The sequence below is a fragment of the Malania oleifera genome, chromosome 4 (assembly GCF_029873635.1).
Source record: "Malania oleifera isolate guangnan ecotype guangnan chromosome 4, ASM2987363v1, whole genome shotgun sequence".
In the NCBI taxonomy this organism is placed as follows: Eukaryota; Viridiplantae; Streptophyta; class Magnoliopsida; order Santalales; family Ximeniaceae; genus Malania; species Malania oleifera.
The window spans coordinates 42325652-42348980 of NC_080420.1; the positions used below are offsets into that span (position 1 = coordinate 42325652).

A 23329-nucleotide genomic window follows, 5' to 3' on the forward strand; every position below is an offset into this window, starting at 1 on the left:
TGTAAAAGACCACCAAGTCTTTGGCGGAGGATATTTACGGGGAGAGATGTGTGGGTGACATTGAAGCTTAGGCAATTGGATAAAGATAATTGTAGGTCCAATGAGACGGCAACACAATGAGCAAGGTGGAATGGACGGAAGGGAATATATGTTGTGAATGACACTTGGCTGATGCTTGAGTAGCACAAGAAAATATTAAAGTGTCTGCACTCCCTTAATAAATCTTAATTTCAGCATGCGAAACCAAAGCTTTCTAGGACATCCCTAGACGGGGATTCATAAGGAGACCTTTCTATGTGTCCTTATGAGTCATGACCAATCTTGGGCTTATACAGTACAAGTTTGACCTCCTGCAAAGGTGCAAACTTGAGATAGTTAGCAGTCAATTAATTGTTATATGCTTGCAAGTCTGATATGGAATAATTTCATAATTACAACAACAACAATAACAAAACCAAGCCTACATGAATAGTTTTTTTTGCAAATATATGCGATCATGAGCAATTTCTTTCGAAAAATTTAGGGCTGTTAAATCCTTACTCACTATCTCATTTCAAGTTATTTTAGGTCTACTCCTACTCCTATTAACCCTCACAGTAACTAACTCACTTTTCCTCACTGACACACTCTGTGGACGCTGCAAGTGCTTAAACCATTTGAGTTTTCCCTTCCTTATTTTATCTTCTATAGGAGCTACGTCTAACTTACTGCGAATATGCTCAGTTCTTAATTTATCTTTCAATGTTATGTCATTTATCCATTTAAGCATTCTCATCTCGACAACTTTTACTTTTTTGGATATGCTGTTTTTTAGTCACCCAACATTCTGATCCATATAGTATAGCTGGTCTTATAGCCGTCCTATAAAACTTCCCTTTTAATTTTAAGGGTATTCTACGATCACAAAGCATACTTGAAGCACTTATCCATTTTACCCAACTTGCTTTAATTCTATGAATTACATCCTCTTCAATTTCTTTTTTAGTTTGCATAATAGATCCAATATCCAAGGTATCGAAATCGAGTAGTGCTATTTATTCCTTCATCCTCAAGTTTAACTTTGTCTCCAATATTTTTCTTGCTATTATTGAAATTACATTTCACATATTCTGTCTTATTTCTACTTATCTTAACGCCTTTAGATTCTAAAGCTTCTCTTCATAATTCTAACTTAGTCTTTGCTCCATCCCTAGTTTCATCAATCTATACAATATCATCTGCAAACAGCATACACCATGGAACCTCATTTTTGATACTCCTAATCAATTGATCCATCATTAAAGAATAAAGATAAGGGCTCAAAGTAGATCCTTGATGTACACCTATTGTAATTGGAAATTCTCTAGTCTTTCTACCTATAGTCCTTACACTAGTCATTATTTCATTATACATATCATTAATGACATTAGTATGCCTACTATATACACCTTTTTTTTTTTTCTCTAAAACCCACCATAGAATTTTCCTAGGTACCCTATCATACGCTTTCTCTAAGTCAATAAATATCATATGCAAATCCCTCTTCTTTTCCATAAACTTTACTATTAATCTTCTTAAAAGATATATAGCTTCTATAGTAGGTTGCCCAGGCATAAAACCAAATTGATTTTCTAAGACTTTCGTTTCTAGCCTTAATTTTTTTTCAATTACCTTTTGCCACAGTTTCATCATATTAGTTTAATTCCATGATAATTATTACAATTTTAAATATCTCTTTTATTTTCGTATATAGGTATTAAAGTGCCTTTTCTCCATTCATCTAACATTTTCTTAGTTTTTATAATTGTGTTAAATAAATTGGTTAACCGTATAATTCCATTATCACCGAAGCATTTCCAAACTTCAATTGGGATGTTATCAAGTCCTATAGTTTTTCTATTTTCCATCTTTTTTAGTGCAAGCTTAACTTCGTTAACCCTAATTTTGCTAATAAATCTCATATTTTTAGTCTTTTCCTCATTTGTCAATTCTAAGTTTAAGCTTTCTATTTGGTTTTCATTAAATAGCGTACTAAAGTAACTTTAGCATCTTTCTTTTATTTCTTCTTCCTTAACCAAGACAGTATCATTCTCACTATTTATACATTTTACATTTACCTAAGTTCTTACTTCCTCTTCTCTAGCTCTAGCAAGTTTAAATATATCTCTTTCCCCTTCTTTTTCTTTTGTATCTAATCTATCATACAAATTATTAAATGATTTATGTTTAACTTCACTAATGACTTTTTTTGCATCTTTTCTCACCTCTTTATACTTTTTAAAATTATCCATGTTTCTACATTTTTGCCATGCTGTATACAAAATTCTTTTTGTCTTTATGATTTTTTGGACATCTTGATCTTACCACCAACTTTCTTTGCTATTCGAGAATCTTCCTTTTGATTCACCTAAAATCTCTTTTGCTATTTTTTAGTAGACTTATCTATCCTCCTCCAAAGAGTGTTTGTGTCTACACCATCCTTTATAGTCCAATCACCACCTTTGATAATTTTATTTTTAAAATTTATTATATTTTCTCCCTTTAGGTTCCACCATCTTGTACTCTTACGCTAGTTTATTTTATCCTTTCTTTTCCATTTTTTAGTACATATATCTAACATTGGAACTCTATGTTGTGTGGTTAAGCTTTCAGTTAGGATAACTGATTGACCCTCCTAGGTAAGAAAAAATTTCTTTGACTTTTATTTTGTCCACTTTTGAAGGTTATTGAGTGTTCTTCTTTCTTCTTAAAGCAACTATTTATTGTAATAAAATCATTCGACATAGCGAAGTCTATGATCATCTCACCAAGCTCATTTTTTTCTCCATATCCATATCCTCCATGTAATCTTTCATAACCTTTATTATTCCTTTCAACATGTCCATTCAGATATGCTCCTACGAATTTTTTCTCAGTCCCTAATATGCCTTGTATTATATACTATTCATATCTTCCCAAAATTGTTTCTTAAGATTTTTTGCTAAGCCTACTTGGGGAGCTTAAACACTAATGATATTTATTATCTCTTAGCCTAAGACCATCTTGATTTTATAGTTCTATCCCATATTCTATTTACATCTACAACGCTATCTTTTAAGTTTTTGTCTATAATAATCCTTACCCATTCTTATGTTTTTCTTTTCCAATGTTCCAAATTTTAAATCCTGATTTACCAATTTCTCTAGCTTTCTCCCCCACTCACTTAGTTTCTTGAAGGCAAATTATATTAATTTTTCTCTTAATCATTGTGTCCACCATTTCCATGCTTTTACTCGTAAGTGTCCCTATATTCCAAGTTGCTAATCTAATCCTAATCTCCTAAACTAACTTCTTTACACTCCCATGTCTAGAATGATGTGAGAACCCTTGCATATTTAACACCGTACCGGGGCACCAACACAATGTGTCGCTTTGGGGCGATGACCTAGCCCACTCTTGCCTAATTTTCACTACACCCAGGTCGAATAAGTGCAAAGCGTCGCTTGTAAGGGACACCCTAGCGAATATTCAGTAAGGATTCATATCATAGTGATTTGATAAATTTTATGTTAGCTATCAGCTACCTAATGCAACCCTCCTCCTTTACTCGGGCTTGGGACCGGCTGTGTGTGAAAAGATTAGGTCATTAAGTGCATCATAGCAAATTTGGAACAATTTCATAATTGAAGGTAGTAATTTTAGGATGTAGAAAATGTTGGAAAAAGGGTGTGAAGAAATTTGTGGAACTTCTAACATGTTTTAAAAGAATATGTCTACTGATAAATTACTTGAAAACATTTTAATCAGTGTGTTAAGTTCAACCAATTTTGTTTAGCTTATTTAATTTGATGGAGGAAAATTGTGAGGAGCGTCAATGTGTTCAAATTTGAATCAATATTTGGAAACTGTAGAGAAGCATGCATGTGTGCTTCTACATTCTACTATAGCATTTTAATTTTTTCATGATTTTCTAATATCACAAAGAATATTTATGTATATTATATATAAACCAGGACTTTAGTTTCTCAAATATCTGATGTGAAGTTTTTCTTGCATTGATAATAATGTATGTATTTGAAGGGGAGCCTTGGTGCAATGGTAGAGTTGTCATTGTGCGACTTGGAGGTCATGAGTTTGAGGTGTGGAAACAACCTCTTGCAAAAATGCAGGGAAAGGCTGCATACTATAGACCCGTCATGGTCCACTCCTTTCCCGGATCCTGAATATGTAGTAGCTTTGTGCATTGGGTTGCCCTTTGTTTTTGATAATAATGTATTTATCTAAATGAGTAGAATGATGCAGCCTCCAATGTGAAAAAGAGTAAAACATAAAATGTTACTAAAACACTTTCATAATTGGATGGAGTTTGAGTTTCCAATTGAATGTAAATCTCTTTCTTTGTCCTGATTCAGACTGTTAAGGTGACTATACATTATTACGATAATACTAAATTGAGAATTCTTCAACATCACACATAAGTTTTAGAAAGAAAAGCATATATCTTGATATATTAGGATTTCTTAAAGCCCAATCTGTTCGGCATGAAGATTAACTACAAAAATATGTTGTGGAATCTTGAACTAGTTTTATTATAAATCAAGAAAAATTCACCTCAAGCTAAAGGCTTCAAGAAACCATTGGTCCTAGAATCCATATCCACTTGGAATCACCGTTGGATTCTTATTGTGAGGGAAAAATACCGTAAACATGAAATGAAAATCACTTTGCTTTTTGAGACTTTGAAGCTAGTTCTATGAGGGGTCTCTCAGTTAGTTCTGTTGAAATATATGTTATATTGGTCATTCTTCTAAAAATATTTTGTTTGTTTTGTAATATTTAACTGCATATTGTGATCTTCCAATCTCTCCAACATTTATACAAGTTTTAAAGTTTACACACATACACATACACACACATTCTTAATTTTGATTATGATTTTTTTAATATATACTTCCTCGCTCAATCACTCTTTAGTAAAATTTAAGTTCACATTTTCTCCTGAAATACATTACATTGAAATAAAAATTCTGCAGATGATAATGTAATTAGCTCAAGGTTTCCACTCAGATTTTCTTTTGGCACGACCTGTGGGGTCCTTGGCGGCTAATTCTACTTCAACAGTCTTCAGTGAGATAAAGTGCTGCCATTCTATGGCGCTCAATATCTTGTCAAGTTATTGGTGATGTTGACCCTGTATAATAGATTTGGCACAGATCCTAGTCTTATTTCCGCTAAATAATTATCAATGTTGGTGATTTTTACTTACGTCGTAAAATTTAACTATTTTGAGTTTCTAAGCCCATTATCTTAAGCTATAGCAAACATAACCCCATGTTTGGAGCTTGCATTTCAGACCTTGGATTTGTGTTGGGGTTTGAATAAAATACAATAAAAATTGCTTTGTATTTCATCCAAGTCCATACAAAACCAAATCGAAAATCTACTATCAATGTTCCCAAACAAGGTGTAAGTGTAGTGCTGAAGTTTCAAGATACGTAGCAGTAACACATGAGAATTAAGTGGTGATGAACAACAAGGTGGTCAGATAAATATAACTGACTTTGGAAGCCTAAGTTGAAGATTGAAGGTCCCACATCCAAGAAGTCTAATTTTATCAAAATAAACTTATTTATACCTAGTTTAGGAAAATTATTTATTTGTAATCTTGATTTTCATTTTTTTTAAATGATTTTGGTTTTCATTTTTAGTTTGTTTCAGAAGTTGGTAAAACCTGAGTTCTATCAGGACTAAAGTTTATATAAGTGGATATACTATGTTATTTTTAATTAAATACTTACAGTGGAATTTGGGTAATCTTGTCTCTTGGTGATCCTTGAGAGGGTACTCTACCTCCTTCCCTCCCTCCCTCTCTCTCTCTCTCCATGCATGTGTGATCACAGAATTTCCATGCTGGCTACAGGTAAAAAGGACACTGAAGGCAGGAAAATTTGGACTATTTTTAAATGTTTACCTCATAGTATCCAAATTTCTTTTCATTTAGCATTTTCTGACATACATCTCATAGACAATTGCACAGAGATCTGCTCACCATGAGGATCTTCTTTGCATGCTATATCTGGGTGTTTAAAAAAGAGACAAAAAAGAAAGGAACTCCAAGAAGCATTTTCTGACATCCATCTCATAGTCGATTGTACACAAATTCGCTGCCCATGAGGGATCCTCTTTGCATGCTACATCTAGGTGTTTGAAAAAAAAGAACTCCAGGAAGCTGGAGCACTTGCTTAAGAAATCTGACTCAGAATATTTGACATGTTCAAAATTAGATGTGGGCCTATGAATTTTTTTAACCTAATTTTGTTAATTTTTTCCCTTTTTCCTCTCATTTTCTTTATCATGACAGGATACATCAGTGGTTTCTTCAGTAAATATCAGTCAGGCATTTCATGCTGATGGAAACAGTAGTCCTATCCAAGCTCATCATGATTCTGGAAGCATGGGTTCTCCTCATCCAATTAGGCCTTATTCACCTTTGTCATTTTCTTTTTCAAGGCTCAGTGCCAAAAGCAGTGGTACTGATTATCTTGATGGTGGACTTTCACCATTCCTCACAAGAGGAGAACCTCTGAGTAATTCTTCTTCCATGGAGAGTGCACACTCAGAAGCCAGAGAAAATGCTGTGATGAGATACAAAGAGAAGAAAAAGGTTCGACAGTAAGTAAAACATTTTTTTCCCTGGCATCTATTTTCTCTATAAACATGACACTTAGGACTCTACCTTATCTTCTTCTTCTTCTTCTTCTTTTTTTATGCGTAATATAGTTCATTGAGTTCTATCTTCTAAGCCACCTAGTGGATAACTTAATTCTTTAGCCAGTTGGGTTTTACCCTGACCTATTTGTATTTGGTAGGTGATTTTGACAGACTGTTTTTGAACCCTGAATTTCTGGTTTTAATATCCATCTGTCATGGTCTGCCCCCTTCCCCTGAGGGGTGCAGAGCCAGCCAGGACGTTTGCCTAATAGCTTACTGATCGAGGATCACCCTAAGATGATCATCTCTGGCTATTGTGAACGAATCAAATCAGATGGTTCTATTTCTCAATCTTTCTGACTTGCTTCTACAGAACCAAGGTCGAAAAGATTGAAAAAATCAACCCACATATGCAGGCGCTTTGTGCACAGGGCTGCCCTTTGTCTTGAAGTTATATGAAAAAGCTTATTATTGCCCATCATTTGTAGAGCTCAATTATAACTTTTAAATGTTGAGGCAATAGGAGCTTTATTTTAACAGAAGGCTTACCTTAAATTGGGGTGAATAGATAAATGATTATTGTACTGCAATCACTAAAGTAATTAATGTAATTTACCCTAAGTGCACGTTTGGTACATAGGAATGAAATGGAATTGGGGGGAATGGAATCAAATTTATCACTAAATTTCGTCATCCTTTCCATTCAAATGTTCATTTTATTCCTGTCCTATCCCATTCCATTCTACAAACTAAACATGACTTAAGTAGTTAAAAAAAAAAAAGAAAAAGAGTGGCTGCTTTTCTTATTGTTTTTGCTCTTGTACTACAAAGAAGAAAAGGGCCAAATCCTCATTTATATGTGAGGTATAACAAGAGCATTTTTTATTGTTTTGATTAACCAACTAGAAGAGAGGCCCTCTGCATATTGTTATAGTTCTGACTGCACGAACACTATCCCCAATTTGTATGGTCATACCTACAAATACGGGGTGTTCATGGTTCGGTTACCTGAACCAAACCTTCAGAAACTGAAATGAAAGTTCAATTCGGTGTTTTTGTGAACTGAAGCCGATCTGAACCCTTCGGTTAACCGATAGTCTGATTAATCGATGGTTCGGTTCAGTTATTCAATCTAAACTGATTTTTGAATCATTATAATTTTTTTAAATAAAAAATAGATATTTTACTTAGATTTTGATTTAGTGTGTGCATTTACACTTTATTTATATAAATTAATCATCCAAAAAATATTTAGTGCAGACTATTTTGTTACTTCAAGATATATTATATAAATTATTAAATAGAAATGTATAATATAAATAGTTATATGTTGTAAATAAATACATATATCGATTCGGTTTGGGTAATCGTTGGTTCATGAATATAAAAATCAAAACTGAATCGAAAACCATAAAAAGCATGAACCGAAACTGAACCAAACAAATCGGTTAACCAAATTTTCAGTTAAGTTTGGATTGGATTTTCAGATCAAATTGGTTTTCAAATATTTTTGAACAGCCCTACCTACAAATACTATCCCTAATTTTATGGTCTCACCTTCCCAGATTCATAAGATTAGCAGGCTCTATGAATGTAACGTTCAGCTATGTTTTTCTTTTTTCCTTTTTCTTATATTTTTTTTGTTGAGTACTGGATAGCATAGCTTTGTACAGTCATTGAATATCATATTCCAAACAATGATGTCAACTCCTAAAAGGAAATTTGTCTTTAAGCATGTTTTTTTTCTGAATTTTGTTTGGTTTCATTCGTAGTTTTCCTCGTCTCAGGTGTTGTCTAGCGCAATTAAATCACAATAAATTGTTTTACGATTAACATGATAATGGAATGAAATACTTTTCTTCCCTTTGTTGGGATGTGTTTTCCTCTATATAAAAACCTTAGCTGTTACTTTCTCATTGAGGGTGATCTCTCATCAAACATAACAGAAATGGGCATAACTTCAATTCATTGAAGACACCTTACTTTTTGGAAAACTGAAAACCCTAAAAAACACTAGAACTGTTTGTTTTTTATTTGGATATATGTTATTAGATATTTTGAGGAAAAGCAATGGTATGGTAAAATAAAACAAACCCAACAAATCAAAGTTGTTCCTGAATTACAAATAATTTCCATTAAAGACTAGAAAAACTTTTGTTGTCATGGACTTGAAGTTTGATAATTGCAATGTCTACTAACAGTCTAACCCCTAGACCATGACCAAGAAGTTGGAAACACAAATATTACAATGTGTTGAAGGCAGTAAAAGTTTGGGACTCGAAGTACCTTGGTTTGTCCAATAGTCTACATATAAATTCTTATAAATCTACAATACTTTGTATTGCTACAGCCTTAAACTTAAATGATGGGAATGCACAATGACCTATTATAGGTACGTTTTTAAGGCAGCTTCAGCTGTGGAAGTGGGCAACATAGAGCTCTTTTGAGGGCTTTCATTTGTTTTCAGCTTCTTTAAGAATGTAGAGCAAGTTTGTTCATAGATATATGGGTAATTCATGCATATGCATTATGCTTTCTAATAGAACGTGGTGTCTACTTTCTTTTCCAGGTACGAGAAAAGAATTCGTTATGCATCTCGGAAAGTTAGAGCTGATGTCCGTAAGCGGGTAAAAGGCCGATTTGTGAAGGCAGAAGGCTATGAATCAGACACTATCAATGAGACAAGAAGTTATTGATCCTGTCCCCTACTTTATGCGTCCACCGGTTGATTTTGTACAGATGACAAGTGTATCCATATCTGCTGTACACTTGTTCAAACTTCAATTCAACCAATTCTTTCATCCTAACATTTAAACATAGTGTTTCATTTCTAGCAGAGCAACAACTACATCTTGTGGTTTGGTATCTGTAAAAGTTATATACTGAATACCTGTGACATGAATTTCAAATTATTTCTCAGAGTTTCTTGTGATATTTATCCTCTTCATTTTTCTATTTCCTTTCCTTACCTATTCATTGAAATTTGGATTTCTAAGCATGCCTTGCTACTTGGCTAAAATTAGTAATCCTACTGATGGAGCATGGGACATGTCTCTCCCCTTTTTCTTTTGGAAAAAAATGTCATCTCCCTTGAATTCCCCTCCTAATGTCATACATTGGATTGTGTTGTAAAGGGTGGCCAGGTTCTCTATCAATGTTCGTAATGGAGGTCTTGAAGGCTATTTTTATGGAGACAGGGCAATTCGACAAGGTGATCCCATCTCGTCTTTATCTTTTTGTTAGTGCCATGGAATACTGCCTTAAAGATGTATGCCCTCTAAAGTCTAAAGCCATTTGTTTATTTATTCATTTATTGTTATAAGTTTAAAACTCATTTATTTCACTTAGACTTTATGCATTTGTGTCATCTATGGATATTTAATACGAATTGCGCATAAGAAGGATGATACTTTGGAAAAATATTGTTATGATTGGAGAATTATGAAGCGCGAGACAAGATTTTCTTTAACCTTGTTGTGTTCTTAGCTAGAAATGTAGAGATACACCCCACTCAAAGACTAACATGTGAACATGTTTAGAACAGGGACTTCTAAGTAGGCACATGGGTTCGTATAAAGAAGTGTATGTGTTGAAACTAGATCAAGGTTCTCATCAATTCATTGTCAATAGAACAAGTAGATCCTTAAGATTAGTCTTTTATTTTTGTTTATCTTTGATAATGCCAATTGATGATGCTCAATAGGAGGCTATATACATACGAACATGTTACATGAAGATCTACATTAGTTATAGAACTAAGATATCATTTGAGGTGATTGGATTAGGGAATGTATTGTATTGATTCTACTCATATTATGTTAAAATAAATTTTCATTTTTAATAGCATGTAACATAGAAGAAAAACACGATGGAAAATTAGTTTTTTTCTTTTCCTTTCTTTCAAGTAAAATCCTTGATTCAAATGAACCCTCAAAGTTTACCAAAAAGACGTAAACCTTCTTTTAAAAGACTTATCTTTTTACAAAATACAATAAAAGATTTGTGTTTTTTTGATAAATCTCAACCGAATTTTTTAGAATTCTTGAAACTTTTTAAAATTTCAGGAAAAATCAGTATTTTTTTGCCGAGCCTCGGAATAGGTAATTGTCTTTAGTCCTATTCTCTAAACCCTAATGTTGTTTAACAATTATGTTGGTGGGATATAATGGAAATTACAATTGAAAAGTCATACTTCAAATAAAATTTAAATTTTTAAAAATTTTTATTCTAGGGTTAGGAGCCTCATAAAAATCTTAATTATTTGGTGTATGAGGCGGTAGGTTCCTGAGAAATAATTGGAATTGTTGATAAAATCATGGCAATAATTTCTGGTTGGCGTAAGTGGGACTGTTTAGTCTCTCTTTCATCAGAAGCAATCCATGAAGTGGTATTAATATTATTTTTATGTTAAGCCCTCTTGGAATTTTTATTCCTAAAAATAAAACAATGATGAGTGGGGAACCCAAATTTTTTTTCCTGTGGGAGCAAAAAAATATATGAATAAAAAATGAATTTATTTTTCATACTTTTATAAACAAATAATTAAAAAAATACATATACTCACATTTAACACTAGCAATAGCTGTTTTGAATAATATCATTTACCCAAAAATGTCGGTATTTCATGTTTGTTGCCTTTAAAAATGAGGAAAAATGAGTGTTTTTAGTGGGTATCTCCTTGATTTACCTAAACATTTCTTTAAAAATGAAAAATGTTTATGAATTAATGACATGGAATATATGGGAATGACTATCTAAAAATTTACTTTTGAGAATTGTTTCTATCTTATTTTAAATTGTATGGAAAGATGCAAACTTTTACATTAGTAATACTTCACTAAATCACTATCTCTCTATGTAATTAGTTATAATTTTACATTCTTGTCTTAGTTCTAAGGTATATTCTACCAACTAAATGTAGCTTTACCCTATTTCTGGAGAAGACTTGGATTTGAAGTTATATTAGATTTAAATAAAATGTAATATAAAGTTGTATTGAAATTTATCGAAATTCATCCAAATTCAAATATAAAGTCTGAAATTCATGCTCTATATAGAATTATAATGTCAAATAAGGCCATAAATAAATAAAATAATAAAATAAATATAAATATAATAAAAAAATAAATTAATTAGACCATGGTTTAAGACTCTTTTTTTTTTTTTTACCCTTTTTTAGAATCGAGTTGATTCCATGATTCTAAGTTCATTCCATACCGGACTAGACCGGAATAGAGTTAATGGGGGTTGAACTAGGTAGATATAATCTAATAGCTATATATAAGCCAACTCTTGTGGATATTTTGAAGAATGAATGATTCTAAAATCCGATTGAATCTAAGATCTGAATAGTTGGCTTACATTTTCAATATAGAATTGCATATTTAATGATACATTAAATCTATTTAGATGCATTAATTATATTTTAAAGTTTAAATTCTTATGAATCAATTGATAAGTCCAATCCCAATATCTTGATTTCGAATGACAATGCATGGCGGACCCATATATATATATATATATATAGATATCATCCTCTAATACAGGACCTATTAATGTTTTGGATAAAAATTCTTTTTGGGATCGTTCCGGAATGCAACTTTTATTCGGCTAGTTTGGCTAATTGTTAATAATAAATTTCTTATGGATAGATAACATTCAAGGTTAGGGACCACTTAATAAAGCAAAATGCCAGTTTTTTTTTGGGGCAATGGCAAAAGTATTCTTCAGTTACATGAAAGGGACGTTTGGTGCAGAGTTCTTTAACTTTTATGATTTGAAAAGAAAAAAACAAAAAACATTCTCCCTTGCCGACAAGAATTAGTTTTACATTCAGAAATATAAATATTTTATGAATGTGATAATTTAAAAAAAAAATAAAAAATTTGCTTTATTTCTTCCCAAAGTAGGATAAAAATAGAAATTTTCATAATAAAAATTGAAAATAATAATTTTTAAAATCTAAATTATGTTATGGATTTTAATTATGATTGTGCATGATCATTTGCTTCCTAAGGGCAACAAATTCTTTTCTATGCCCCTATATTATTACCATTTTATTCTTAATTTATTTTATTCAAGCCTAAGCTTTGAGTGGGTGGTTAATAATTTCAAGGTGTGGAGCCTTCCAAATATTGCCAAAAGGGAGACTTACTTGTTGGGCGTCCCTCTTCATGAGGGGCAATATTGTAAATAAAAAAAATAAATATATAAGCAAACGGACGTTGCGTGTGTGAGTGGGTGTGCTAAAAAATAAAATAAAAGAAAAAAAACGAGGGCTGACGATAGCTTGACGAAAAAGAAGAGATGGGGAAGAAGAAACTCACTTTGGTATTTGATCGAACAGTCAAATGGAATTAGATTGAATTGAAATTTTAGGTGTGTGATTGTATTGACAAGGGGTTCCACTTGATTGCCTTTGATTGTGATATTCTTTTTCGAAATTTTTTTTATTGAGACAATTTTTTATTGATATCCAGTCGTTGTTGGTGAGGTTGGCTCCCGAGTAAAATTATTTATGATTTGCTACAATTGTTGTTGTTATTGAGAGCTCTTGTAGAGCTTGTGGGTCATCGTATTTTTCTCTTATCTAATGGATTAGGCCTGAATTAGAGGTCTTGTGATTTTTTCTCGATTTGGGATTTCCCATATAAATTTTTGGTGTCTCTTTTTTGGGCATTGTAATGCTTTACTGTTCTTGCGAATTATTTGTTGATTTATTTGATGATCTAATTGTTGTGTTGCTGGATTAAATTATGATATTGTAATTTAGTGATTATATCTTTAGCCCATTATTCTATTTTGTTTATGCAATGTGGGAAAGGTTGCGCAAGTATTTTGTATAGGTTTAGTTATTCGGCTACTCTTTCCAACAAACTAGTATTCAAATTAGATTGAATTAATTTGATTATTCTTATGCAAATTAAAATGGAGGATAATAATAACAGTGCGATGTTTAAATTGACGGCATCACACTATTCAATATGTAAACCAAGGATGTTAGATATTTTATTTTGTGAAGATTGGTATGATCTAATTGAGGGTGATGAGGCCAAACCAACGGATAAAACAGATAAAGAGTGGGAAGAGCAAATAGGTAAATTTTTGGCCTTGTTAGGCAATGGATTGACAATAGTAAGTTTCACCATGTGGCTAATGAAACAAATGTTCATGCATTATGGAAGAGATTAGAGAATTTGTATGCAAGGAAAACTTCTCAAAACAAAGCTTTCCTAGTCAAGCAATTGGTTAACCTGAGATGTAAAGATGGGAACAAAATGTTAGAGCATCTAAATGTTTTTCAAGACATTGTGAATCAATTGGCTAGTATAGAAAGTAATTTGGAAGGTAAGTTGTAAGCTTGTTTGCTATTGGGTATCTTGTTAGATAATTGGGATACTTTAGTCGTGGTATTAAATTATTCAACACCAAGTCTTAATATGAAGACAATCAAAGAGAGCTTATTAAATGAAGAGACCATAAGGAAAAAAACCCTACTTCACTTCACATCCAGATGTACTTTTTTCAGAGAGGCAGGGGAGAAGGAAGAATAAACTTTCATAATTTAGATTACCAAAACAACTCAAAAAGGAGGTCTAAGTCCATTAGGGGTGGTAAAATGGGTTAACAGGCTGAGTTTGGGTTGGTCATAAGTGGGTAGGGGTTAAATGGATTTGGGTTCAAGTTTACCCGTTTATTAATGGGTGACTAATATACAAATCCAAACCTTCCCATTTAATAAACGGGCCATAAATAGGTAACCCATTTAAAAATATAATTTATTTATTTTATTTTATTTATAAAACATTCCATATAATAATAAAATGACATAAATTTTTTTTTAGGGTTTGGGTGCATCCGTGCGGATTGTCGTAATGAACTAGGGAAGGAGAAATGGGGAATGAGGCTTGAAGAAGAAGAAGAAGAAGAAAGAAGGAAGAAGAAAAAGGGTTTTCTGGGTGTGGTCAGTGCGGATTGCCGTCGCTGAACTGCCGACGGGGTAATGGGGAATAAGGCCTGAAGAAGAAGAAGAAGAAGAATAAGGAAGAAGGAAGAAGAAGAAGAAGAAGAATAAGGAAGAAGGAAGAAGAAGAGGGGTTTTTGGGATGCTGCCATTGCTGAACTGTCGAAGTGAAAATGGGGAATAAGGCTAGAAGAAGAAGAAGAAGAAGGGAGAATAAGGAAGGAGAAGAAGACCACACTTGTGTGCGTGAGAGAGAGAGGGAGAGATGAGGCTGTGGGCATGCCGAACGTCGACTGCTGAGGCACCAGTGCACCTACGACTGCCGAGGCACTGTCGCACCTGCAAGTCTGCAATATTATTGGCTTTTCTTGAGAGGCGCAACTAGAGGCTGGAAATCCGGAAATGGGTGGGTAGGGTTAGGCTATATATTAAACTAAACGGGTCACGTAGCGGGTACTCGACCTGAACCCGCCTAACTCATTTAATAAATGGGTCAGGTTCAGGTTGATTTGTTTATAAATGGGTTTGTTGGTATTAAACCCAAACTCGATTTAAAAGGGTGGGTCATGAGTCACCTGTTGGGTTTTGACCCGTTTTGCCACCCTTAAAGTCCATATTAGGGAAGGATGTCAAGTGTTTCTATTGTGGAGGTTTTAGGCACACTAGGGAAAATTGTAAGAAATTTAAAAGTGGAAAATTAGGAGAAAGAGGTGAAAACAAAAATGAGCAGAATGATGAAAATAAGACTACTATTATAGTTACAATTGATAAAGATGTCATAGTTATCTCTGGTGATGCTAAGGTAAACCTAGCATGTTAGGACAAATCTTAGGTTGTTGAATCATAAACTTCTTTCCATTTCTCTTCACATGATGTCTTTGCGACCTTCATTGGTTATGTGAGGATGACAAATCAGGTTGTGTCCAATATTATTGGAATTCGGGATGTTTGGTTGGTGACAAATGTTGGTTGCATGCAACTACTGAAGATTTTCAAACATGTTCTAGATTTAAGAAATCAATTGATCTTCACAAGTGTCCTAGATGATGAATGGTACTTTAATCATTTGGTGGTAGTAAATATAAGCTCACCAAAGGATCTCTTGTTATGGCAAGAGGCAAAAAGCCCAATTCTATCTATCTTACTCATGTCCAAAGTATGCACAGGGGAGGTGAATGAAATTGAAGATTTATCTATGGAGCTTTGGTATAAGAAGCATGGATACTTGAGTGAGAAAGGCCTAAAGACACTCTTTAGAAGAAAACTTCTTCCAGTGAAAGGTATGAGATTGAAGACATGCATTCATTGCTTGGTTGGTAAGAAAAAATCGCGTTTTTTTTTTCATAGATCTCTTTCAAATAGAAAATCAAATATTTTTGATCTTATGTATACTGAGGTTTGCTTAATGAATGACACGACATTAGGTGGTGCCTATACTTTCTCACCTTTATTGATGATTGTTCTGGGAAACTGTGGGCCTATACTTGGAAAATAAAAGACTTAGTGTTTCAAACATTCAATAACTTCCATTTTATTGTTAAAAGAGAAATAGGAAGGAAGTTGAGATGTTTTAGGGCTAACAATGGGGAAGAATACCAAAGTCTTTTCAAGGCATATTGTAGGGAAGATGGCATCAAACTTTAGAAAAGTGTTCCTAAGACACCTTAACATAATGGAGCTGCAGAGAGGATGAACAAAACCATGATAGACTTAGATGTATGCTATCTCATGCAAATATGGCCAAGCCATTTTTGGTGAAGCTTTTCATACTATAGTGGATTTGATTAATCTTTCTCTATTAGTTCCTCTACAAGGAGATATACCAGAAAGAGTATAGAAAAGGAAAGATGTCTCTTATGATCATCTTAGAGTTTTTGGCTTTAGGGATTTTGTTCACATTACCAAAGATGAGAGATCCAAGTTATACGACAAGTCAAGATAGTGTATCTTCATAGGTTATGGTCATGAAGATTTTGGTTCCAGGTTATGGGTTTCTGTTGACAAGAAGTTAATTAGAAGCAGAGATGTTGTGCTCCTTGAAAACCAAACCTTTAAAGACTTTGACTAGAAAATAAGGAAGCCAAAATAAACTATAAAGCCTATTATTCTTATTCCATAGACCATTATGGTGAATGATGATTATAAAGGAGACAAGCAAGAAGATGGTGAAATTGATGGTGATGAGCCTTTACAGAATGAAGAATTCATTGAAAACTAAATTGATACATTACCAAATGAGAAGGTCATAGAAAATCATATAGGGTAGCCTATTCTAGAACCACTAGCAACACCTCCATTTAGAAGATCAACTAGAGAATATCACCAAAATTTAAAGTATTACTCTGGGAACTATGTGAATTTCACTAACATGGGAGAACCTAAGTTCTTTGAAAAAGCTACAACTTGTGATCACCAGAAAGAGTGGCTAAAAGCTATGCCAAAAGAGATGAAATCTTTGGGTGACAACAAGACTTATAGGCTTGTAAAGTTTCCCAAGGGAAAAAGAGCACTCAAGAACAAATGACTATTAATGGAAATAGTTCACAGCTTAGGTACAAGGCAAGATTGGTTTTTATTGGATTTGGTTAGAGGAAAGGAATTGATTTTAAGGAGATATTTTCTTCCATGGCTAAGATGTCTTCTACATGTTTGATTTTTAGCTTGACTAAAAGTTTGAACTTAGAGGTTGAACAACTTGATGTGAAAATTGCCTTCTTACTTGGTGACTTGTAGGAGGAATTCTACATGGAACAACTTGAAGGATTTAAAGAGAAAGGTAAAAAGAATCTTGTGTGCAAGCTAGAAAAGAGGTAGTTTAGACTGAAATAAGCTCCATGACAATGGTACAAGAAGTTTGAATCTTTTATGTCACAAATAAGACTTCTTATAATCATTGTGTTTTTGGTAAGAAATTTCCTATTGCAATTAAATTATTATCTTGCTTTATGTGGATGACATGTAGATTGTCGGTCATGATGCTGAGACAATAGCTACCCTATAGCAATAATTGAGTAAGTTGTTTGCAATAAAGGACTTGGGGATGAAAGAGCAAACTCTTGGCATGAGAATATCTCGTGACAAAAAGCACAAGAAGCTTTGGCTTTCGTTGGACTTATTCAATATGAGTAATGCAAAGCCAGTGAGTTCTCAAGGGGATTTAAATTCAACCATAAAAATCTCAATTTGATTGTAGCAACACAACCCTATAAATATATATATATATATATATATATATATATATTTTAAAACAAAAAATAAAAATTTAAATTAGAGTGTAACAACACAACCCTATATATATATATATATATATATATATATATATATATATAAAAGTTGTTAGCTTAAATTTGTAAAGACACACACTATTCAAGAAAATGTGTTCTTATTTTAATTTCAACGCCCTTATTGATGTAGAAAATACATCCTTCTCTTCACGCTTTTCTACACACCTCTTGTTCCTCTCTTTCTCCAAACATACTATCAAATATTTATATATATACACTTCATGATTATTATAAGTAGGATATTCATGTAATTTTAAAAATGCAATTCACAAGCAACAATTGTTGTGTGGAGGGGCTTGAATGGCATAGATAAGTTGTTAGCTTAAATTTATAAAGACACTCACACTATTCAAGAAAATGTGTTCTTATTTTAATTTCAACGCCCTTATTAATGTAGAAAATACATCCTTCTCTTCACGCTTTTCTACGCACCTCTTGTTCCTCTCTTTCTCCAAACATACTAGCAAATATTTATATATATACATTTCATGATTATTATAAGTAGGATATTCATGTAATTTTAAAAATGCAATTTGCAAGCAACAATTGTTGTGTAGAGGGGCTTGAATGCCAATGCGCAGCGGGAACCAACAAATCGAATTTGGAACAAGCAATGCAAGAAACTAATGATAAATATATAAAACAATCACTCACAAAGAGAATAAAGGAAAGCAAATAAGAACACATAACACAAGAACTTACGTGGTTCGACAATATGTCTACATCTGCGGGAGCAAGCAACTGATTTTCACTATTAGATGTCAAGCTTACATAAAGGGTTATAAATATACTTTATATATCAACCCTATGCATACAGAAGAATTAGACTACATCTAAAACAATCTTGTAGCAATCCTTGGAGGAAAATCCTTCAAATCTCCTAATTTATTGATCTCCTGATTCAAAATCCATGATCTGCGTTGAACAAAACCGTCGATGGTATGGACTAAAATTGTCAATGATTTTCCTGAAAGCGTCGGCGGTTATCTACCAAGGCTAAATCGTCTATCATACCATCGACCAAACAGTCAATGATTTCTTCCTGTAGCCCAACTTCCTTGTTCTTTGTTTCACCATGCTTTCTCGGCGCATGAGTTCCGCTCAATATGAGCCACATATCCAATAAACTCCACCTTGGTGAATATTCACCACTTAGGAAAAATATAAAAGCATAAATTGTTGCTCCACCCAAGACAGTAGATTAGGATTGCCTTGCATCTAAAAATTGGAGAAATAAACCAGGTCTAAGCAATGCTTGAACTTTTCTGTGGTAACAAGAACTCCACCTGGCTGAATGCCCAACTCCTTGACCGATCTTGTAAACCACCATGCCTTTTTTTTTTTTTTTTGTAGCCTCAACCACTACCATGTACTCCGACTTAATTGTTGAAAATGCAACATGAGACTATACCCTAGGCTTCCAACAAATAGGCCTTCCCATAACATACCCTATTGTAGACATCCTGTCATCCAAGTCCCTTGTGTAGTCTACATCAATGAATCTCACAATTAACGGATCACTCTATTGCCTGCTGAAACAACCCACTGTACCGGCATAGGAGACCTTTGACATGCCCCGAACATCAGTGTCCATCCTTGGGTACTGAGCAAGAGACAATTTACATTGATTCACCAATGGTGTAGCGGTGACCGGTTTAGCATTAACTATGCTAAACCTCTCTAACACCTTCTCCACAAAGACACCTTGAGATAACCCCAATCTCCCTGCAACTTTATACTTGCGAATCTCTAATCCAAGAGTCTTCTTGGTCGCACCAAAAGCCTTCTTTTCAAATTCCTTTCTTAATAGAGTTTCTGACTGACTAACCTCAGTCAAAGTCTTCCCAGCAATTGACATTTCATTCACATAAAACAACAGAATAATTAATCACTTGCATCCTATCACCCTCTTCCCTTATGGAAGTTCCACGAACTCTTACATCTGATTCTTATGCAGTAAGTCCATCTCCTCCACCATAACACTCATCCATTTATTTTTCCCTTTACTATGCACCACATCTTGAAAAATAGTAGGAACCTTGCTGGTAGTAATGAATGCATAAGACATCAGATCATCAAACTCATACCTGGGTGGTGGCCTGATAGTGCACCTAGGCCCATTGTGATCTTGCTAGTCTCCAGAGCTAGAACTCCTTGCAATATGAACAATGTCATCTCTTCCTTAAGTCTATAACTCTACCTACATCACAATCTCTTTTTTGTTGTAGTTTATATTGTGATACTATTGGTTTCCTAAGCTAGACCTTCATGCATTATGAACAATGTCATCTCCGCCCTAAGTCTCCAACTCCACCTGCATCACATGCTCATTGCTATTGTAGCTTTATGGCACCTGTTTCTCTTCATCTACCTAAGTATGTTATACTATGGCTTTATCATCAAAAACCATGTCTCCGTTGATCACAACCTTGTTTGCTATTGGATCCTATAGCTTGAACCCTCCTTTTTGATACCCTAAAAAGATTTACTGTCTAGACTTTACAAAAAGCTTATATCTTATGTCACTCGAAACGTGCATGGTTGGACCCAAACTCTCTCAAACTAGAGTAGTCTATCGCATAACCTATCCAAATCTCTCTTGTAACTTTCCAATCTAGTGATGCCATTGGTGATCAGTTAATCGAGAAACATGCCATACTCACTGACTTTACTAAGAAATTCCTTGCAAGCTGATGTTGTTCGCACAACTCCTTGAACACCATCGCACTCAGTTCCAATGTCTAACCCGAGGATCTTTCTCCTAGTCTGGTTTTCCATCTTAGCCATAAGTTAAACCTGGAAAACATCTCTTGCTTGTGCCACATGAAGTACCACCAGACCTTTCATGATAAACTCACGAGCTGCATATGTCCAACCCGTGATGCTTCCCTCACTGGTCTCCAAACATCCAAATAAATGTAGTTAAGAATACCCTCCATCTTGTGTGTGGTTGTTTTACACAAAACAGTACTACTTGACTCAGAATCTGCGCTGTAGCTCCACCTACAACTATGGTACCCGGCAGTGCATAGATATTTCCTGCTAAACTCTGTCCCTTCATTACCATCAAGATGCCTTTACACACCTTCATTATCCCACTTTCAGAATTGCAACTATACCTGTTACAATCTAAAGTGCCCAATGAAATCACATTCTTCAATAAATCAGGTACATGCCTTACATCACATAACGTCCTTACCACACCATCATACATCTTGATTCTGATATACCCCATTCTGACAATTTTGCAAGTAGCATCGTTTCCCATCAGAACGGAACCAGAACTCACCAATCTATAAGTGGTGAACCAGTCTTTCTTAGGCATAATGTGATAAGAACATCCCAAGTCTAGGATCCAAGAATCCATAAGGAATTATAAACCCAATGAAACATAAAGCATACCACCATCACTACTCCCTGGGTCTCTTTCTTTAACTACATTTGCAGATTTTGATGAACCCTCTTGAGTTTCTGCATTCCCTTTCTTCCACTCTGGACACTCCGATATTATGTACCCAATTTTTCCACACTTAAAACATCCAACATCCTTCCTTCTCTTGGACTACAATTGAGTTTAATTATTACTCGATCGGCTCTAAAATTTGCCTCTTCCACGATCTTGATTACTTTTCACCATAAGCCCTTAACCTTGTGAACTCTCATCGCTGGGCTTCTTCCTTTAATGGAACCCCAATAATGCACTCGTGATATCCTCCAACTTTAGGGTTTCTTTTCCCCATGTCGGATTCGTAACTAGATTCTCATACGTAGGAGACGTAGGTAGGGAATTCAATAGCATCAATGCCTTGTCTTCATCCTCAAACTTCACATCAAGCCGCTTCAGATCGCTCATGATCTAATTAAATATGTTGATGTGTTGATTCATATCCTAGCCCTCTGCCATCTTAAGCCCATAAAGTCTTTACTTGAAATACATCTTGTTCAATAAAGACTTGGACATATGCCGGCTCTTTAGTTTCTACCAAACTATCACCGATGATTCATCATCCATGATGCGATAGATCACGTCATCAGCCGAAAAAGCCTGATAGTAGCCACACCTTTCACTTCCAACTCCTTCCAACTCATGTCGTCCATGTCTTCTAGATTTTTTCCATATAGTGCCTTCACCATATCTTGTTGCACCAACACATCCTTAACCCTCCTCTGCCAAAGTCCAAAATTTCCCGTTCCATCAAACTTACCAATCTCTAACTTTGCAGAAGAAATCCCAACCATTGCATCCAATAGCTCTGATACCAATTTGTTGTATAGAGGGGCCTGAATGCCAATGCGCAGTGGAAACCAACAAATAGAATCCGAAACAAGAAATGTAAGCAATCAATGATTAATATACAAAAAAATCACTCACAAAGAGAATAAAGGAAAGAAAATAAGAACACACAACACAAGAATTTACGTGGTTTGACAATGTTCCTATATCCATAGGAACAAGCGACTGATTTTCACTATCAGATGTCAAGCTTACATCAAGGGTTACAAATATAGTTTATATATCAACCTTATGCATACAAAATACTTATACTATATCTAAAACACTCCTGTAGCAATCCCTGGAGGAAAATCCTCAAAATCTCCCAATCTACTAATCTCTCAATTCAAAATCCGCTATCTGCACTAAACAAAACCATCGATGATTGTCTACTGAGGCTAAATCATAGACCGTACTGTCGACCAAACAGTCAACGGTTTCTTCCTACAACCCATCTTCCTTGTTCTTTTCTTCACCATGCTTTCTCAATGAATGCGTTCTGCTCAATATGAGGCACATATCTAACAATAATATAATGTTGGTTGGATTTCATTATGCCCTGAAGACGATTCCCTATGGTTCAATCTAGCTGCACATTGCAGGGTGCATGTAAATTTTAGGACAAAAGACACAAACTTCTTTTGAGGTTTGGCGAAAAGACAATGAGTTTCCCTGAGGTTTAAAAAATTTCAGAGACCTTCCCTAAGGGTTTAAAAATCTCAGGAACCTCCCTTGATATTTGTCAAAAAGACATAGGCCTCCCATTGTATTTTGCAAAAGGAAAAAAGACATTGACCTCCCCTGAAGTTTGATAAAAAGACAATGACTTCCCCTAAGATTTCAAAAATTTTAGGAACCTCTCCTGAGGTTTCAAAAATCTTAGGGACCACCCTTAAGATTTGTCAAAATGACATAAACCTCCTTATATTTTGTAAAAAAATAAGTTTTTTTTTTTTTTAAAGGGGAGGTCTGTGTCTTTTTGGAAAATCTTAGGAGAGGCCAGTGACATTTTTAAAACCTCAAGGGAGGTTTGTGATATTTTTGAAATCTCAGGGGAGATCTTTGTCTTTTTGTAAAATCTAAGGGGAAGTGATTGTTTTTTTATCCTTTGCAAAAAATAAGTTTTTTTTTAGGGGAGGT

At 34.2% G+C, this 23329-nt stretch overlaps 1 protein-coding gene across 6 annotated transcripts in view; it reads left to right on the forward strand.

The window, feature by feature from the left end:
- LOC131154457 (zinc finger protein CONSTANS-LIKE 10) overlaps positions 1 to 9603 on the forward strand; it is a 43160-nt gene extending 33557 nt beyond the window's left edge. For 3 of the 6 annotated variants that reach the window (XM_058107253.1, XM_058107252.1, XM_058107251.1), the window contains exons 5-6: positions 6320 to 6630; positions 9239 to 9603. In XM_058107253.1, the coding sequence (XP_057963236.1) occupies positions 6320 to 6630; positions 9239 to 9365 (438 nt within the window). In that variant the 3' untranslated portion in view covers positions 9366 to 9603. The remainder of the gene's footprint in view (positions 1 to 6319; positions 6631 to 9238) is intronic. The other 3 variants (XM_058107256.1, XM_058107257.1, XM_058107255.1) reach the window with 1 other exon arrangement.
- The last annotated feature ends 13726 nt before the right edge of the window (positions 9604 to 23329 follow it).